The 19,719-nt window shown below is 44.2% G+C and overlaps 3 protein-coding genes across 3 annotated transcripts in view; all 3 read right to left on the bottom strand.

Annotated features, from left to right (window-relative positions):
- Positions 1–7,808, bottom strand: part of LOC125009879 (nardilysin-like) — a 21,875-nt gene extending 14,067 nt beyond the window's left edge. The window contains exons 1-6 of the mRNA XM_047588120.1: positions 7,713–7,808; positions 4,159–4,362; positions 3,845–4,085; positions 2,674–2,755; positions 2,444–2,597; positions 62–135 (exon numbers count right to left, since the gene is read on the bottom strand). Of these exons, the coding sequence (XP_047444076.1) occupies positions 62–135; positions 2,444–2,597; positions 2,674–2,755; positions 3,845–4,085; positions 4,159–4,352 (745 nt within the window). The 5' untranslated portion in view covers positions 4,353–4,362; positions 7,713–7,808. The remainder of the gene's footprint in view (positions 1–61; positions 136–2,443; positions 2,598–2,673; positions 2,756–3,844; positions 4,086–4,158; positions 4,363–7,712) is intronic.
- Positions 7,809–10,271: 2,463 nt separating this feature from the next.
- On the bottom strand, positions 10,272–16,944 carry rab3b (RAB3B, member RAS oncogene family). Its single transcript, XM_047586193.1, has 5 exons — positions 16,693–16,944; positions 15,568–15,792; positions 12,684–12,802; positions 12,490–12,614; positions 10,272–10,771 (listed from the first exon to the last, which is right to left on the bottom strand). Exons 2-5 carry the CDS (start codon positions 15,790–15,792, stop codon positions 10,587–10,589), a joined length of 654 nt encoding a protein of 217 aa, XP_047442149.1. The 5' UTR covers positions 16,693–16,944; the 3' UTR covers positions 10,272–10,586.
- A 765-nt stretch (positions 16,945–17,709) lies between these two features.
- Positions 17,710–19,719, bottom strand: part of frem1b (Fras1 related extracellular matrix 1b) — a 33,606-nt gene continuing 31,596 nt past the window's right edge. Inside the window, exons 34-36 of the mRNA XM_047586107.1 lie at positions 19,609–19,703; positions 18,998–19,083; positions 17,710–18,392 (exon numbers count right to left, since the gene is read on the bottom strand). Coding sequence (XP_047442063.1) covers positions 18,241–18,392; positions 18,998–19,083; positions 19,609–19,703 — 333 coding nt within the window. The 3' untranslated portion in view covers positions 17,710–18,240. The remainder of the gene's footprint in view (positions 18,393–18,997; positions 19,084–19,608; positions 19,704–19,719) is intronic.

Here is a 19,719-nt window from a genome sequence, read left to right as displayed (position 1 = left end):
ACACGTCAGAGACCGAAGACGAGGACGGCGGCCAATGGAAAGAGAGGAAGCGTTTACTGACCACTGTCCACGGCCTCCACCTCTCTGTCGATGGCGTCCTCGATCATCAGAGGACAGATGAAGAACTGAGCCCACCTGGAACACAGGGACACTCAGGGACCAACCCACAGTTTAACTGAGACCGGTTTAACTGAGACCAACCCACGGTTTAACCGAGACCGGTTTAACTGAGCCCAACCCACGGTTTAACTGAGACCAGTTTAACTGAGACCAATCCACGGTTTAACCGAGACCAGTTTAACTGAGCCCAACCCACGGTTTAACTGAGACTGAATTTAGAAGAGACCGGTTTAACTGAGACCAACCCACGGTTTAATTGAGACCGGTTTAACTGAGACCGGTTTAACTGAGACCGACCCACGGTTTAACTGAGACCAACTCACGGTTTAACTGAGACCAACCCACGGTTTAACCGAGACCGGTTTAACTGAGCCCAACCCACGGTTTAACTGAGACCAGTTTAACTGAGACTGGTTTAACTGAGACCAATCCACGGTTTAACCGAGACCAGTTTAACTGAGCCCAACCCACGGTTTAACTGAGACTGAATTTAGAAGAGACCGGTTTAACTGAGACCAACCCACGGTTTAATTGAGACCGGTTTAACTGAGACCAACCCACGGTTTAACTGAGACCGGTTTAACTGAGACCGGTTTAACCGAGACAGGTTTAACTGAGACCAACCCACGGTTTAACCGAGACCAGTTTAACTGAGACCGGTTTAACTGAGACCAACCCACGGTTTAACTGAGACCAACCCACGGTCTAACTGAGACCGGTTTAACTGAGACCGACCCACGGTTTAACTGAGACCAGTTTAACTGAGACTGGTTTAACTGAGACCAATCCACGGTTTAACCGAGACCAGTTTAACTGAGACCAACCCACGGTTTAACTGAGACTGAATTTAGAAGAGACCGGTTTAACTGAGACCAACCCACGGTTTAATTGAGACCGGTTTAACTGAGACCGGTTTAACTGAGACCGACCCACGGTTTAACTGAGACCAACTCACGGTTTAACTGAGACCGATTTAACTGAGACCAACCCACGGTTTAACTGAGACCGGTTTAACTGAGACCGGTTTAACCGAGACAGGTTTAACTGAGACCAACCCACGGTTTAACCGAGACCAGTTTAACTGAGACCGGTTTAACTGAGACCAACCCACGGTTTAACTGAGACCTGTTTAACTGAGACCAACCCATGGTTTAACTAAGACCGGTTTAACTGAGACCAACCCACGGTTTAACTGAGACTGGTTTAACTGAGACCAACCCACAGTTTAACTGAGACCAGTTTAACTGAGACCGGTTTAACTGAGACCAGTTTAACTGAGACCAACCCACGGTTTAGGTGAGACTGGTTTAACTGAGACCAACCCACAGTTTAACTGAGACCAGTTTAACTGAGACCGGTTTAGCTGAGACCGGTTTAACTGAGACCAACCCATGGTTTAACTGAGACCAACCCACGGTTTAACTGAGACCGGTTTAACTGAGACCAGTTTAACTGAGACCAACCCACGGTTTAGCTGAGACTGGTTTAACTGAGACCGGTTTAACTGAGACCAACCCACGGTTTAACTGAGACCGGTTTAACTGAGACCGGTTTAACTGAGACCAGTTTAACTGAGACCAACCCACGGTTTAACTGAGACCAGTTTAACTGAGACCGGTTTAACTGAGACCTGTTTAACTGAGACCAACCCATGGTTTAACTAAGACCGGTTTAACTGAGACCAACCCACGGTTTAACTGAGACTGGTTTAACTGAGACCAACCCACAGTTTAACTGAGACCAGTTTAACTGAGACCGGTTTAACTGAGACCAGTTTAACTGAGACCAACCCACGGTTTAGCTGAGACTGGTTTAACTGAGACCAACCCACAGTTTAACTGAGACCAGTTTAACTGAGACCGGTTTAGCTGAGACCGGTTTAACTGAGACCAACCCATGGTTTAACTGAGACCAACCCACGGTTTAACTGAGACCGGTTTAACTGAGACCAGTTTAACTGAGACCAACCCACGGTTTAGCTGAGACTGGTTTAACTGAGACCGGTTTAACTGAGACCAACCCACGGTTTAACTGAGACCGGTTTAACTGAGACCGGTTTAACTGAGACCAGTTTAACTGAGACCAACCCACGGTTTAGCTGTTGACTGATCTGTTCTCCAGTTGGACAGAGTTTGGTACCTAAGCTACATTCAGAGCTGGGTCGGTCTGATGGAGAACGAGCTCTGCTGAGTCTCTTTGTACCCGTATCTAGGACAGGACCTGCTGTATAACAGAGAGTGTGTGTTTCCTGTTTGTCCTCTGTAGGATGTGGCCAGGTAGCAGCCAGGTAGCAGCAGGACGTCCAGGTGGACGTCCAGCTCACCTGTCCAGCGCCTCTCTGAAATACTTCCTCTGGACGTCGAACTGGAAGATGGTTCTCTCACAGTCGGTGGAGGCGTTGTCGCTCCCACCGTGTTTCTTCAGGAAGGCGTCGAAGCCGTTCTCCGCCGGGTATTTCTCACTGCCCATGAACACCACTGGAAACACAGGTTCACAGAAGTCAGTGAACTACACACAGACTGAAAGTGATGTCGTCCATCAGTTCAGACTCACTGTGCTCCAGGAAGTGTGCGAGGCCGGGAAGGTCGTCTGGATCACTGAAGCTACCGACACCGATACACAAAGCAGCTGCAGACTGGACACACACACACACACACACACACACACACAAATATTTAACTGAGCTCATAGTCCAGCGCCTCCTGGTGGATCATTAGTTCAACAAGTTATTTAAGACCAATTGATGCAATGAGGAGCTTCTCATTTCTTCAACAACCATGTGGAAAGACACAGAAGATGTTTGTCTAGAGGTGGAGATGTTAGTCTGGTGGAGGAGATGTTAGTCTGGTGGAGAAGATGCTAGTCTGGTGGAGGAGATGTTAGTCTGGAGGAGGAGATGTTAGTCTGGAGGAGGAGATGTTAGTCTGGAGGAGGAGATTTTAGTCTGGAGGAGGAGATTTTAGTCTGGTGGAGGAGATGTTAGTCTGGAGGAGGAGATGTTAGTCTGGTGGAGGAGATGTTAGTCTGGTGGAGGAGAAGATGTTGGTCTGGTGGAGGAGGAGATGTTAGTCTGGAGGAGGAGATGTTAGTCTGGTGGAAAAGGGTCAAATCAAACATCTAGAAACTACTAAAACTGGCTTAAGACCTTTATTCCAGACTGGAAGGACAGTGGAGAACCATGGTCGAAAGGGAAGAAAATAAAGGAAGAAATAAATCCTGACTGATGGAGAAATGTTTGGAAGAAAAGCAGCAGTAGAACTCAGGGCTGTGTTTAATAGTGGAAGGAAGAGCATTTCACACCATGGACAATGTGAAGGGAACTCAAGGGACTGAACAGAAAACCACTGATCAGGGAGGACAACCGGGAAAAAAGGCTCCAGTCCGACAGGGAGCAGCAGAAAGACTCTGGAGACATGGGGGGAGGTCATGAGGTCTGATGGGTCCAGAGCCCACAGACCAGAGGGGAGGAGCTCCGCCCACAGACCAGAGGGGAGGAGCTCCGCCCACAGACCAGAGGGGAGGAGCTCCGCCCACAGACTAGAGGGGAGGAGCTTCAACAACAGACTAGAGGGGAGGAGCTCCACCCACAGACCAGAGGAGAGGAGCTCCGCCCACAGACTAGAGGGGAGGAGCTTTTATTGGCCAGACTGTGCGCGTTATAATATCGTAATATTTATCAGCTCAGGGTTGACGTCCACATATCAGAACCAAACGTCTCCTTCACCTGTTTCTCTGAACTCTTCTTCTTCGCTGTAGCCTCCTCGTCCTCCTCCTCAAAGTCACTGTCCTGTGCCTCCTCCTCTTCCTCCTCCTTGTCCTCCTCTGATCCCTCTCCTGAATCCTCCTCCTCTTCTTCCTGTTCCTCCTCCTCCTGCTCCTCTGGGTTTTCCTGGTCCCTGCTCCGATCAGTCCCGCTGTAGTCGGAGATGAGCAGCGCTCGGAGGCCGTTGTTCAGCTCAATGAACCTGCAGAGAGACGGTGAAGCTGCTTCTGTCCTGTCAGATAAAACCAACCTGAGCTCAGACGGCATCTTCTCACCTGTACGTCTTGGGGTCACTGGGGGATTTAACGATGTCTGAGTCTCCCTGGTCATCCACCGATACCTTCCCCCCTCCATCTCCAGCAGCCACCTGGGGCCGGGCCTCCGGAGAGGGCGGAGGCTCACCCTGGTCTGGGGTGGATGGCTGACCTGGGACACCACCTCCACCCACCGACTTGTTGGTCTGAGGCATGTCGACGGGACTGGAAAGACACAAGACATTCTTTATTTATCCCACGTATAGGAAACGTCCTTGTCACAGCATGAAATTAGACAAAAAACAATAATGACTTAAACAGGAAAATATACAGAAAATACAATGACTTGAGCCTGACAGTTATATGCACCTTATTACACCTTAGTGCACCTTATTACAACTTATTACACCTAATTACACCTAATTACACCTTATTACACCTAATTACACCTTATTACACCTTATTACACCTAATTACACCTTATTACACCTAATTACACATTATCACACCTTATTACACCTTATTACACCTAATTACACCTTATTACACCTTATTACACCTAATTACACCTTATCACACCTTATTACACCTTATTACACCTAATTACACCATATCACACCTTATTACACCTTATTACACCTTATTACACCTTATTGCACCTTATTACAACTTATTACAACTTATTACACCTAATTACACCTAATTACACCTTATTACACCTAATTACACCTTATTACACCTTACTGCACCTTATTACATCTTATTACAGCTTATTACACCTAAGTGCACCTTATTACACCTTATTACATCTTACTGCACCTTATTACACCTTAGTGCTCCTTATTACACCTTATTACACCTTATAACACCTAATTACACCTTATTACACCTTATTACACCTAATTACACCTTATCACACCTTATTACACCTTATTACACCTAATTACACCTTATTACACCTTATTGCACCTTATTACAACTTATTACACCTAATTACACCTAATTACACCTTGTTACACCTAATTACACCTTATTACACCTAATTACACCTTATCACACCTTATTACACCTTATTACACCTTATTACACCTTATTGCACCTTATTACAACTTATTACACCTTATTACACCTAATTACACCTTATTACACCTTACTGCACCTTATTACATCTTATTACAGCTTATTACACCTAAGTGCACCTTATTACACCTTATTACAGCTTACTGCACCTTATTACACCTTACTGCACCTTATTACACCTTATTACACCTAATTACACCTTATTACACCTTATTGCACCTTATTACAACTTATTACACCTAATTACACCTAATTACACCTTGTTACACCTAATTACACCTTATTACACCTAATTACACCTTATCACACCTTATTACACCTTATTACACCTTATTACACCTTATTGCACCTTATTACAACTTATTACACCTTATTACACCTAATTACACCTTATTACACCTTACTGCACCTTATTACATCTTATTACAGCTTATTACACCTAAGTGCACCTTATTACACCTTATTACAGCTTACTGCACCTTATTACACCTTACTGCACCTTATTACACCTTAGTGCTCCTTATTACACCTTATTACACCTTATTGCACCTTATTGCACCTTATTACACCTTAGTGCATCTTATTACACGTTATTACACCTTATTGCACCTTATTACACCTTAGTGCCTCTTATTACACGTTATTACACCTTATTGCACCTTATTACACCTTATTGCACCTTATTACACCTTATTGCACCTTACTGCAAAACTCAAGCTGCACCCATACATTGCTCTGTTGTATATTGGCTGATTTTATTTTTTTTACTATATTTTTCTCAGAATGTCTATTTTGTATGTTTTATCTTGTTCTTTTCCTTTGCATTTTGCTCATTTACATTTTTAATCTGTATATTTTTATGTGTGTGAGAGAGAGAAGCATTTTTTTCTGTATGCCGTGAACATTTATGGAAACTAACAATAAATAAGAAATCCTGAATCTTGAAGGAGTCAACACATATTGAGTTCATGGAGGTAAAACTGTTGCACGTTTTCACAGGATGTTAGTCTTTTATTAACATCTTCAGAAATAATTAACAGAATCAGAACCATTCAGTAATTTAATCTTTTAGATCATGATGACATAAGAGACATTCTTTGTTTACACCACGTATGGGAAATGTCTTTGTCACAGTAGCATGGAATTAGACGAGAATATAGACGAGAAACAATAATGAATTTAACAGGAATACGATAATGAAAATGTTAAAAAAATACAATAAGAAATACAATAAACTGAAATACAAACACATTCTGTATGAAGAGATGAGTGAGGGTTGATGATGACCTGCCACTTTGTGTTGATTTATTTAGGACCATTTTTAGGCAGAATTAAAGAGTGATGTTGTCTTTAAAGTTACGTCTTCTCATATTTCATGACATGTGAATTAATCCATAAACAGAACTAAGATTAAAGTTGAAGGTTTAATTACTCTGTAATTAAACCTCTTACTGTTTTTGGTTATTTGTCGTCTTTCTGTGTTACTTCGATTAGTTTTGTAACTGCATTTCATCCGGAACAATTTTTGCGCCGTTGTTCTTTTCTGTTTATATTTTATCAATAATAATAATAATAATAATAATAATAATATCGGGATTAAAGACGATGAACGATACTACTATTTCTCCTTTCGATCCGATACCAAGTAATACCAAGGCTAATATCCCGACATTATCGATGTCTACTTGCGTATGTGAAACTTTTACAATGAACACTTGTGAATGTAATTATGAAATGTGTATTTTATTCCTCTGCATGAGAATTAAACGAGCTGACAAATATCAGAGTTCTCGTCAATCTGAGCAAATCACATTTAAAAAATATCTCTCAAACTAACATGAAAATAAGAACCATCTCAGACTTGGATATAATTATTTTGGGACCAACGTGGTTTTCCTGACAGAACGTTTACTACAAAGGTCTTATTCTATGTTCTTCATCATTTCCATTCATTAGTTTTTTCCATGTAGCTCCATGGTTTACATGGACATGCCTGAGATGGACTGTCCTCTGAATTTAAAGGCTTCCGCCGTAGAGCTCTGTCTCATTTTTCTCTTCAACCTTTTTACTTTTTTAGAATTGATTTCAGATTCAGAGTCTTAATAAAAGTATTAATATTTCTCGTGAAACTGGACTTGGTATCGATATTTTGGATCGATTAAAGAGGAAGAGGCTGGTTAGCTCGTGCGTTAGCTCGGCTGGAGGCTAGGCGGCTAACAGCTGGAGCTAACTTCACATTATTCACAAATAACGTTTCTGTGAGGACGGAAACTTTAAGAACGGTCACTCAAACCGTTAAACCGTTTAACCGGCTTCCAACTCGGTGGATTTAGCTGCTAGCTGAGTGTTAGCTAACGTTAATCCTCTCCAGACCAGGACCAGGACCAGGGACCCAGGATCCCGTGGGTTCGGCCAGAAGCTCGTGAGCCCCACCTGGACTCGGAGCCAGGCTCGACCCGGTCCGGACGGGTTCTGGTCTGAGAAGCTCCTCTTACCTGAGTTTGTTTTTAGCTGTACGCGGCTGGAAGTGAAGCCTCGTCCCATCCGAGGCTCTGATTGGCTGAGAGCAGACGGAGCGGCCTCCTGATTGGTCGAATCTGTCACGTTGTTTCGAAAAACACGTTTGAAATAAATCGACAAAAACAAACAAAAACAACGCCGACTGTATATAAAAACCTAAACAAATAATAAAAACTCTGTTAGTAACAAACTAGGAAATAAAGATAAAAATATATTTATCAAAAGTTTCTACATCTCTTCAGAAAAATGACAAAACATCAGCAGATTTTCAAGAACCAGGTCACACATGAAACCCAGGTAGATTAGATTAGATTAGATTAGATTAGATTAGATTAGATTAGATTAGATTAGATTAATAGTGAACAGATGAGCTTTAATTGACTTGAAATTAACTAGAGGAGCTCTTCTGGTATGAAATGATGCCTTTTCATTTCATTTATTTGTCACATTTTAAAATATGATAAAACACAACAATAATGGAAGCAAAGTAACAATAAGATATTTCTTTGTTTCTTCCTTTTACAAAAAAAAAATACTTCAAAGAAATCAAGACTGAAAACAGCAACAAAACAACAGAAAGAAAAACAAGACAAACGCTGATGGATTATTCACGGAGCAGGAAGTGTCTGACAGGTTTTTTTAGATGTACTTCTGTAAGAATAAAAACCAGCTGAACAAAGACAACATCCACGACTTCTTTCAGTCATTTTCTTTTTAATTAATATTTTATGGGATGTCTTTTCTGTTTAATCTATCTATTCAGATTAAAGGCTGCGAATGAAACAAAGAGGAGATGAGTGTCCTGATTAAAGATTGTGATTTTTATTATACTAAATTCATCTATAATATACAAACATTCACAATATCTTTGTACAATCACTTTGTGCTTCTCCTGGACAGGAGTGAACTTTAAGACAACACGTTTACAGGTACTCTGGTTTACACGTCATAAAAATAAACCCATGAACACATCATCATCTCTAACGCTATCATTTACAAAGTCACTTAGAAAATAATCATATGGAGACAATGTTGAGTTTTATTGATCCTCGTCAACATGAAGACACGTGTTATGGGAACGGCTCGGCAGGATATAGGTTTCACCTTCATCATAATATTTAAGAAGAAACACGAGTTGTCTTTTTTTATTTTACTTTCCCTCCTCGTTTCTCAGCTCACACTCACAGTCATGTAGGAAACATGGGGAGGAGGGAGGAGGGTGGAGGGAGGGTTGAACAGTGCAAAGCTGAACACCACCATGAGGCAGAGCTGCAGGTCCACGTTAGAGTCCTGGTCTCTAGAGTCCAGGTGTGAACTGATCTGTTGGACATGTTGGACTGTGGTGGCAGCTGCAGCTCCACCTGGAGTTTGTGCGTTGGTGGTGCAGCCCTGGCGCAGCAGAAAGAGGCCAGAGATGGTCAGACCGGTGGAGGTTCTGGTGGAGGATGGTCTAATGGTGGAGGTTCTGGTGGAGAACTGACCTCCAGATCATGATAATCTGCGACATGTTTTGAAATCTGCTCAGAGATCTGAAGAACATCATGAGTGTCAACACCTCCATCCACCTCCCAGACGCTAGCAAGAGGAGAGAGCTAGCAAGAGCAGAGAGCTAGCAAGAGGAGAGAGCTAGCTAGAGCAGAGAGCTAGCAAGAGCAGAGAGCTAGCAAGAGGAGAGAGCTAGCCAGAGCAGAGAGCTAGCAAGAGCAGAGAGCTAGCCAGAGGAGAGAGCTAGCAAGAGGAGAGAGCTAGCAAGAGGAGAGAGCTAGCAAGAGAAGATAGCTAGCAGGAGCAGAGAGCTAGCAAGAGGAGAGAGCTAGCAAGAGGAGAGAGCTAGCAAGAGGAGAGAGCTAGCAGGAGGAGAGAGCTAGCAGGAGGAGAGAGCTAGCAGGAGGAGAGAGCTAGCCAGAGGAGAGAGCTAGCAAGAGGAGAGAACTAGCTAGAGGAGAGAGCTAGCAGGAGAAGAAAGCTAGCAGGAGGAGAGAGCTAGCAAGAGAAGATAGCTAGCAGGAGCAGAGAGCTAGCCAGAGGAGAGAGCTAGCAGGAGGAGAGAGCTAGCAGGAGGAGAGAGCTAGCCAGAGGAGAGAGCTAGCAAGAGGAGAGAACTAGCTAGAGGAGAGAGCTAGCAGGAGGAGAAAGCTAGCAGGAGGAGAGAGCTAGCAAGAGAAGATAGCTAGCAGGAGCAGAGAGCTAGCCAGAGGAGAGAGCTAGCAGGAGGAGAGAGCTAGCAGGAGGAGAGAGCTAGCAGGAGGAGAGAGCTAGCCAGCTACACATGATAGAAAGAAACACAACATGACAGCCTCTTTCCTATTGGTGGAAACATGCATCCATCAGCCAATCAGGACATGATGTGTCAGTGGTTGCTAAGCAACAGTGAGGCTATATTCAGTCTATGGAGACAGGAGACAGTTTGGAGACATTCAGACATTATTACTGGTTGGACACCTGATAGTTGTGGACATGGTCCTAAATAGTTTTAATGGAAATAGTTGTAAATAAGTAAATGTGTTGATCAGCTTTAGAAATGTCCAGGTTAGATTTACATTCTAAGTTCTAGAAATGGTTGGTTCAACATGTTTGTGGTTTTCTAACTTGTTCCTCCTGGATCTGATGGTTCTAGTCTGGTTTTAGCTCCAACGTGTTCACACAGTTTGACAGAATGAAACAGGACCAAGGTGAAGTCAGACTCTGGGACCATTAGACTCTGGACTCCAGTAAAACCCTCAGACCTCTGACCTCTGACCTCTGACCCTGAGGCTGGGGGGGGGGGGGGGGGGTGGATGAGGTGAATGTGAGCTCACAGACTGACGCAGAGTGGGAGGAAGGTTTCCTTCTTGTGGACATGTGGTCAATCAGCAGCACTTCTGAGGGAGCTGGGCCGGCTTGTCCGTCAGTCTGGTGGCCTTGGAGCCGGGAGGCGCCGGTACCTCCACGTCCACGCGCTCCGACATCTTCACACAGATGATGTCCACCAGGCGCTCGAAGACCTGCCGTACGTTGATGTTCTCCTTAGCGCTGGCCTCGTAGTACTCGAAGCCTGGAGGAGGACGAGGCACCGGTTGGACTGGTTTCAGAACAACATGGAGGCTCAGCACTGACACGTTTAGACCAAAAAGAAGCTGGTGCCAAACGTACTACAGTAGATTTTACAGGGATCTGCACTTTACTCAATACTTACTGAGTAAAGTGCCACAAATATCTGGACTTTCTTCTCGTCCCACTGGAAAAACTGACTCGTTACTTTTCCAACTCCACGATGACATGACGTAAAAAACGAGATCGGACACGACTAGAGCATCGGACTAGAGGAGGACTAGGGAGGAGTAGGAGCAGTAGGATTAGGAGGAGTAGGAGGAGTAGGAGGAGTAGGGGTAGGGAGTAGTAGGAGTAGGAGTAGTGGTAGTAGGAGTAGGAGTAGGAAGGAGTAGTAGGAGTAGGAGAGGTAGTAGTAGGAGTAGGACTAGGAGTAGTAGTATTGTTAGCCACTGTTAGCCACTGTTAGCTACTGTTAGCCACTGTTAGCTACTGTTAGCTCAGTTTTGACTGTCTTTACATCGGGAACCAGTTTGGTGGAAAAGGGATCATGGATTCATGTGGACTCACAGACACAAGCCTGGTTGTCCCTGGTTGTCTCTAGCTGTCTCTGGTTGTCCCTAATTGTCTCTAGTTGTCCCTGGTTGTCTCTAGCTGTCTCCAATTGTCTCTAGTTGTCCCAGGTGTCTCTAGTTGTCTCTGGTTGTCTCTGGTTGTCTCTTGTTGTCTCTAGTTATCTCTAGTTGTTCCTAGTTGTCTCTAGCTGTCCCTGGTTGTCTCTGGTTGTCCCTAGTTGTCTCTAGTTGTCCCTAGTTCTCTCTAGCTGTCTCTAGCTGTCCCTGGTTGTCTCTAGCTGTCTCTGGTTGTCTCTAGTTGTCTCTAGCTGTCTCTAGTTGTCCCTGGTTGTCTCTAGTTGTCTCTAGCTGTCCCTGGTTGTCTCTAGCTCTCCCAGGTTGTCTCTGGTTGTCTCTAGTTGTCCCTACTTGTCCCTGGTTGTCTCTGGTTGTCTCTAGTTGTCTCTGGTTGTCCCTAATTGTCTCTAGTTGTCTCTAGTTGTCCCAGGTTCTCTCTGGTTGTCTCTAGTTGTCCCAGGTTTTCCCTAATTGTCTCTAGCTGTCCCTAGTTGTCTCTACCTGTCTCTGGTTGTCTCTAGTTGTCTCCAGTTGTCTCTGGTTGTCCCTAATTGTCTCTAGTTGTCTCTGGTTGTCTCTAGCTCTCTCTAATTGTCTCTAGTTGTCTCTAGTTGTCTCTGGTTGTCTCTGGTTGTCTCTAGCTGTCTCTAATTGTCTCTAGCTGTCCCTGGTTGTCTCTAGTTGTCTCTAGTTGTCTCTGGTTGTCTCTGGTTGTCTCTAGCTGTCTCTAATTGTCTCTAGCTGTCCCTGGTTGTCTCTAGTTGTTCCTAGTTGTCTCTAGCTCTCCCTGGTTGTCTCTGGTTGTCCTTAGTTGTCTCTAGTTGTCTCTAGTTGTCCCTACTTGTCTCTAGTTGTCTCTAGTTGTCTCTGGTTGTCTCTTGTTGTCTCATGTTGTCTCTAGCTGTCCCTGGTTGTCTCTAGTTGTCTCTGGTTGTCTCTTGTTGTCTCATGTTGTCTCTAGCTGTCTCTAATTGTCTCTAGCTGTCCCTGGTTGTCTCTGGTTGTTCCTAGTTGTCTCTAGCTGTACCTGGTTGTCTCTAGTTGTCTCTAGCTGTCCCTGGTTGTCCCCAGGCGTCCCCAGGTGTCTCACCCAGCTGGTCGGCCAGGTGCTTTCCTTTCTCGGGGGGCACCACTCTCTCCTCGTCCATGTCACACTTGTTTCCGACCATGATGACCTGGGCGTTGTCCCATGAATACGTCTTGATCTGCGTTGCCCTGGAAACACATGAAGCGTCAGTTTCATGTCAGTCAGGTCACATGCGTCTCTCCCGGCCAATCACATACCAGTCCTGGACGGCGTTGAAGGACTCCTCGTTGGTGATGTCGTACATGAGGATGAAGCCCATGGCTCCGCGGTAGTAGGCCGTGGTGATGGTCCGGTAACGCTCCTGACCCGCCGTGTCCTGGGGACCGGCAACAGGACGTTAGCAGGGATGGGTCCAGATACTGGCTACCATGATGCTAGCCGTGCTGCTGCTAACAATGCTGATGCTAACAGTGCTGACGCTAATGGTGCTGATGCTAATGGTGCTGATGCTAACGGTAATAATCAGACTGATGTGGGTGCTTCATTTTGGTGCCAGTGAGTTTTTACTTAGCTTAGCCTCCTTAGCTTCATTGCTGTGCCAACGCTACACATGACGTGGAAGTGAATCTCCAGAATGTCTAAGGTCAAACATTTGGCTGGACCTCACAAGATGTAGACTGGGCTGGAAGGAGATATTGTGAGGAAGCTGTGCTCCTTCAGTCAGATGCAGTGAGATGCAGTGAGTTGCAGTGAGATGCAGTGAGATGCTGGAGGTCTTCTACCAGTTTGTTTTTCTGCTCAGACAAAGAACGCTGCCTCTTCAACTCCTCACGGTTGTTTGGTTATTGGTTGTAAATCCATTTAATTTCACAGCAATTTAATATTTTTCTATTGTATTCTTATTTTAATTCTCTTATTTTACATAAATACTGTGTCTGTAGTATATTGTCTATCTGTCCTGATTATTCTGTCTGTGTTTCAGTCGCTTCATTCATTTCTGCAGGAACTTTTCTCACATGTCATTTAGACTCTAGTGATGCGTTTACTGTCCTCATACATCAACATTTATTCTGCTTTTTTCATGAATCACTTAATCAACTTCTGCTCACAACTAACAACATTTCAATTTCAATAGTTTTCAGGATTTTAACCTTTAAATGTCAGTGAGGAGGCGAATTAAACCTCCTCCACCTCCTCCTCCTCCTCCTCCTCCTCCCTCCATCTGTACTCCATCTTTAATCCCTCCTCCTCCTCCCTCCATCTGTACTCCATCTTTACTCCCTCCTCCTCCTCCTCCTTCTACTCTGACTGCAGTTCTTCTAATTTTAGCTGTGACTCATCCCTGTTGTTTCTCAGACTGTTTTTCTGTTTCTTTAAAGGTGACAGTAAACGCATCACCTGAACACCTCTAGCTATCCCTGGTTGTCTCTATTTGTCCCTAGCTGTCTCTTTTTGTCTCTGGTTGTCTCTAGTTGTCTCTTTTTGTCTCTTTTTGTCTCTTTCTGTCTATGGTTGTCTGTATTTGGAGAGTGTTTGTGACCTGCAGCCAATCATGGTGCAGATCGAGAGTGGGCGGGGCCTGAACACAGAAGATGAAGGTGTTCAGTTACGTACTACAAGACTACAGCTCCCATGGTGCTTTGCTAGCTGCAGAATTCCTCTGCCCCCTCCCCCAGCAGGTCTCAACCTCTTCGTCCCCAGTCGTCCTTTAACCCTTCACAGGACTCAAACTGAAATACCTGGAGATTCTACAGGTCAACCCTAGAGTTTATTGTGGGACAGAAGAAGACTGTTTTACTTCTAATGTCCCAGATTTAAATCCAGATGGATGAATGTCTCATATCTGGTTCCTGGTCTCATATCTGGTTCCTGGTCTCATATCTGGTTCCTGGTCCTTAAACTAATGTAAACATGTATTTGTCACATTAGAACATCAGAGCTGATTCAGACACTTGTCAACATCATCACATTAGAAACATTAGGACACTTGTTCTTCTTCATGGTTCCTGATAAACCAGTTCAGAGGGGGACCTTGTAGACCACATTAGACCCTGATTAGACCTGAGGATGTTTCCTGGATCTTCTCTGATTGGCTCAATGAAAACCACATGACAATAAACCTCACTGAGAGGCACTGAACTCAAATGAAGGGTTAATGGTGCTGAAGACATCGCTGTTAGTGTGAATGTGAAGAGCTGCTGCCATGGCAACAACATCCCCACTGATAACAGGAGCTGCAGCTGAGAACAGAACATCCACCCTCAGTGTGATCAGGCTGTTACTGAGAGTCTGGGTTCATATCCCATTACATGTCTTCATAGAACCAACAGAACCAACACAGATTCCTACAAATAAATGTCAGTTAAATTAAAAACACACGACCAAGTGACTGAATAAATATTCAACCCTCATCATCATCATCATCATCACCTTGTGAATTCACTGTTGTCATGGTAACGGCTGTATTCATGCCACCTGATGCTAAGGCTAACGTAGCCTTGGATGAGCTGGACCTGTCAGATCACATGTCCATCATGGTGATCCCTGCACACCCCCATCAGGAGGAGAACCCCCCAGCCACCAAGACAAAGAGAGGAGCATCAGCTGCAGGACCCAGTATCAGGTTCTGGAGGAGAGTACCACATTACAAACGTGTCCGGGTCAATTCCAACCAGAACTAGAACCAGAACCGGCCACAGTCATGCCTCTGCCTAAACCTGCCACCATCAGCAGCTTCAACTACCGACCACCCATCATCATGAAGTGTTTGGAGAAACTGGTCCGGTTCATATAGAATGAACAGACCAACAGGGGGCGCCGCCGTCACAGCGCTATGCTAGGTTGCTCTCGTTGACGTTAGCTCTGCCTTCAACACTAGACATTAAAACCAGTGGACGCTGGACGTCCTCTGGTTTTAACCACCCAGACAACAAGTCTGTGGACGGCACCACTGTGGTGGACGAAGAGACGTCATGTGTCCAACTTGGTCCTTCACACAACTAAGACCTCTCTGGACCAGTTTTTACAACTGAGCCACGTTTTTATTGTTGTTTTGTTGCTGCTGCACCAGTCGAGACAGTGGCACAATTCTATTCTATTCTATTCTATTCTATTCTATTCTATCCTGTTCTGTCCTCTCACCCAGATCTGGAGCTTGATCCTCTTGTCGTTGCGATAAACCGTCTTCACTTTGAAGTCGATGCCGACGGTGCTGACGAAGGAGTTGCTGAAGGAGTCGTCGGCGTAGCGGAAGAGGAAGGACGTCTTCCCCACGCTGCTGTTACCGATGATCAGCAGCTTGAACATGTAGTCGAAGTTCTGGTCGGAGCCGTCTCTCTGACCGAAGCGCTGGTCGGCCTTCGCCATCTGAGGACAGAACGAGGCAGAGACAGATGTCTGACAGGGGTCTGAGGAGGTCTATGAGGAGGTCTATGAGGAGGAGGAGGTCTATGAGGAGGTCTATGAGGAGGTCTATGAGGAGGAGGAGGTCTATGAGGAGGAGGAGGTCTATGAGGAGGTCTATGAGGAGGTCTATGAGGAGGAGGAGGTCTATGAGGAGGAGGAGGTCTATGAGGAGGAGGAGGTCTATGAGGAGGAGGAGGTCTATGAGCGGTCTGCACACACACTGTAACACACACACTGTGACACACACACACACACACACACTGTTAGACACACACTGTAACACACACACACACACTGTAACACACACACAAATACAAACACACACACACACACTATAATACACACACACAAACACACACACACACACACACACGCTGTAACACACACACACACACACACACACACGCTGTAACACACACACCGTGACACACACTGTAACACACACACACACACACACACACACTGTAACACACACACAAATACAAACACACACACACACACTATAATACACACACACAAACACAAACACACACACTGTAACACACACACACACACACGCTGTAACACACACACACACACACACACACACACGCTGTAACACACACACACACACACACACACACACACACACACACACACACACTGTAACACACACACACAGCTGATGATGAGGATGTCTGAGTGCTTAGATGAAGATGACCGGATGTAAATGTCTAAATAAAATGAGCTCGTGGTCCTGGACCCGCTGTGTGTGTATTACAGGTTTTCGTTAGGTATTGTTGTGTTGTGTTGTGTTGTGTTGTGTTGTGTATTTTTGTTTCTTGTTGTGTGTCAGTGTGTGTTGTTGTGTGCTGTGTGTACCTCTGCTGGGCGGGTCTTCTGTCGGCGTCTCCTCAAACTGATCCAGATGTCAGTGATCAATGAACCGATGGATCAGGAACCGGATCAAAAACCGGACCAGTAACCGGACCTGTAGCGGATCAGTACCGGATCGGTTCCTCTGAGGGGGGTAACGGGCTCTGTCTCCGGTCGCTTCACGCCGTCATGCTGCGTTAGTTGAAGGTGGAGCACCGAGCACCGAGCACCGAGTCTCTCAATGAACCCAGCCGTCTCCTGCAGGTGGCCAGGCAGCCAATCACAGAGCAGCTCTCTGCGGCCCTGGCAGCCAATCACAGAGCAGCTGCTATGAGTCCTATGAGTCATAGGCTCGAACATGGAGATGAGTCCAGATAACAGCTGCTGTAGTTTGCATCAGTTCTCTCCCCCACACAGGGATTCGAACCAGTGACCACATGGCCCGATGAACATTATTAGTAGTAGGTCATATTATTGTCAGAGAGGTGGAGACATTTGTCTCTGGGAGGGACAGGGGGACAGTTCATCTCCTCCAGTCCACCAGACTGATCCAGGTCCAGGACTCATTCAGACCGAACTATAACTCCACCTTATTCATGTTAATGGTTCTACTAAACCTGACCACCACCCCCATGGAAATAATCCTGATATTTACCTCCACCTCTGCTCTGATGATACGTCTACTTTCTTTTTCCTTGTGTCATTCCCCCAGTGGATCATTAAAGTCCATCTGAGTCTGAGTCTGAGTCTATTATAATAATAATAATAATAATAATAATAATAATAATAATAATTACTTTCATTATCATCAAGTGATGACAATGAGCTGATCCTGGGGGGATTTCGCCATCTAGTGGGTTTAAGAGTTGGTGCATGTTGGTTGTTATGGTAACACGTGTTATTCGTTCATTCATTCATTCATTCATTCATTGTAGATTTCACATAGAACAGAGAACGTGACAAAGATAACAGAGAACAGAGAACATGACACATGAGAAAGAGAACGTGACACAGAGAACAGAGAACACTATATCAATTGGGTTTAATCAGACACTAATGTACAGAGCAGCTTCATTACAGAAGTAACATCATTACAGGAAGTGACATCTTTACAGGAACACACTTCATTACAGGACCTGACATTGTTACAGGAAGTAACTTCATTTCAGGAGTCATAGATATATAAACACTAGATGCTACATTCTGGTTTTATTATTTATAATAAACCAGACGGATTGAAAATCGGTTGTAAATTCAGTGAGTTATGATGATTGTAATCGTTGATAGACCTCTGCCTCCGTTCACTAATACACTCAGTACCATAGTGTGTGTGTATATATATATATATACATACGTATGTATATATATATATATATGTATGTATATGTATATATATATATATATACATACGTATGTATATATATATATATATATGAGTAGACACAGCTTCACCCTGAACAAGATGGCGGCCGCGCCAACGCATCATTCCAATAGGTGGAGGCGGTGGAGGCGGCATCTAGTGTTTATACATATCTATGACAGGAAGTGGCGCCGTTATCGTCGAGCTGGGGATGAACACATGAAGCTGTGAGTCTCTGATGAACAGCTGGTGGAAATCCATCTTCTGGGCTTTTCAACCAGGACACAACCTGAGGAGTCATCACTCAGCATCACCTCCTTCAGTCTGGAGGAGGACGGGGAGCGGCCTGAGGAGGAGGAGGAGGAGCAGGTTCAGGAAGAAAGAGGAGGAAGAAGGATGAGGAGGAAGTGTCAACTACGGTGGCCCTGAGGTGCAAATCACGACAACAAAAGAGAAAACACAACTGCAAATCCGAAAGTGACGGCAAATCAGAAAACACAACACAAAAAGAGAAAACACAACAAATTACTGTTGCAGAGAACCCTCTACCCCTAAGAAATTAGTTGTGTCTTCTTTGAGTATCGTCTTCAGCGTACGAAGACTCATGTTTATGTTGTGAATCAAAGTTTTCCTTCAGCAGCGCGTACCTGCTCATTCGTTGTGCTCATGTTTTAAAGCATGTAATAAACCCGTCTTTTCCGGTTCAAAGGACGGACGATTCTTTTGTCCAATCAGCGACGATTCATGTCACTCGAGGGTACTTGTATGGTTTGGTTGATGTTGTTGTGTTTTCTGTTTTGTTGTTGTGTTTAGTAATTTGTCGTTGTGTTTTCTCTTTTTGTGTTGTGCTTTCTGATTTGCTGTTGTGATTTGCACCTCAGGGCCACCGTAGTTGACAGCTGATTAAACTACTGCACCAAATCAGTGTGAATAAATGAAGCCTTCTCCCACCGATCCAAAATGGCTTCCTCCCAGCGAACCTCCAGAGCCAGCTGACGTCTCGTCTGGACGACACGTTGCTCAGACTGCTGTTCAATCTGCAACCATGGAAACACGTCGTCACCTTAGAACGTCACATATACCGTTAAGTTATATATAGTTTATAGAGAGAGAGTTAGTTTATATACTGTATATGTATATATCTGTATAGTTAGTTTATATATGTGTATATATGGAGTTAGTTTATATATATGTATATATATATATAGAGTTAGTTTATATATATATATATATGAAGAGTTAGTTTATATATGTATATATAGAGTTAGTTTATATGTGTATATATATATAGAGTTAGTTTATATATATTTATATATAGAGGTAGTTTATATATATGTATATATAGAGAGTTAGTTTATATATATGTATATATAGAGAGTTAGTTTATATATGTATATATGAATAGTTTATATGAAGAGTAAGTTTATATATATGTGTATATGTATAGTTAGTTTATATATGTGTATATATAGAGTTAGTTCATATATGTATAGTTAGTTTATATGAAGAGTTAGTTTATATATATATATATGAAGTTATTAAATGAAGACGCTTGCACTGACGTCATGGAGCAGATTCTCTCTGCGCTGCTCCAACTGGCTTCAGATGAACTGAGGAAGAAACAGGCGTCACTGTAGAGAGTCCATCCCTCAGGACACTGGAGACACAACAAC

This window comes from Mugil cephalus, chromosome 6, assembly GCF_022458985.1.
Source record: "Mugil cephalus isolate CIBA_MC_2020 chromosome 6, CIBA_Mcephalus_1.1, whole genome shotgun sequence".
Taxonomy (NCBI): Eukaryota; Metazoa; Chordata; class Actinopteri; order Mugiliformes; family Mugilidae; genus Mugil; species Mugil cephalus.
Note: the sequence above shows the minus strand (reverse complement) of the source record. Positions and strands in the feature narration are given on the sequence as shown.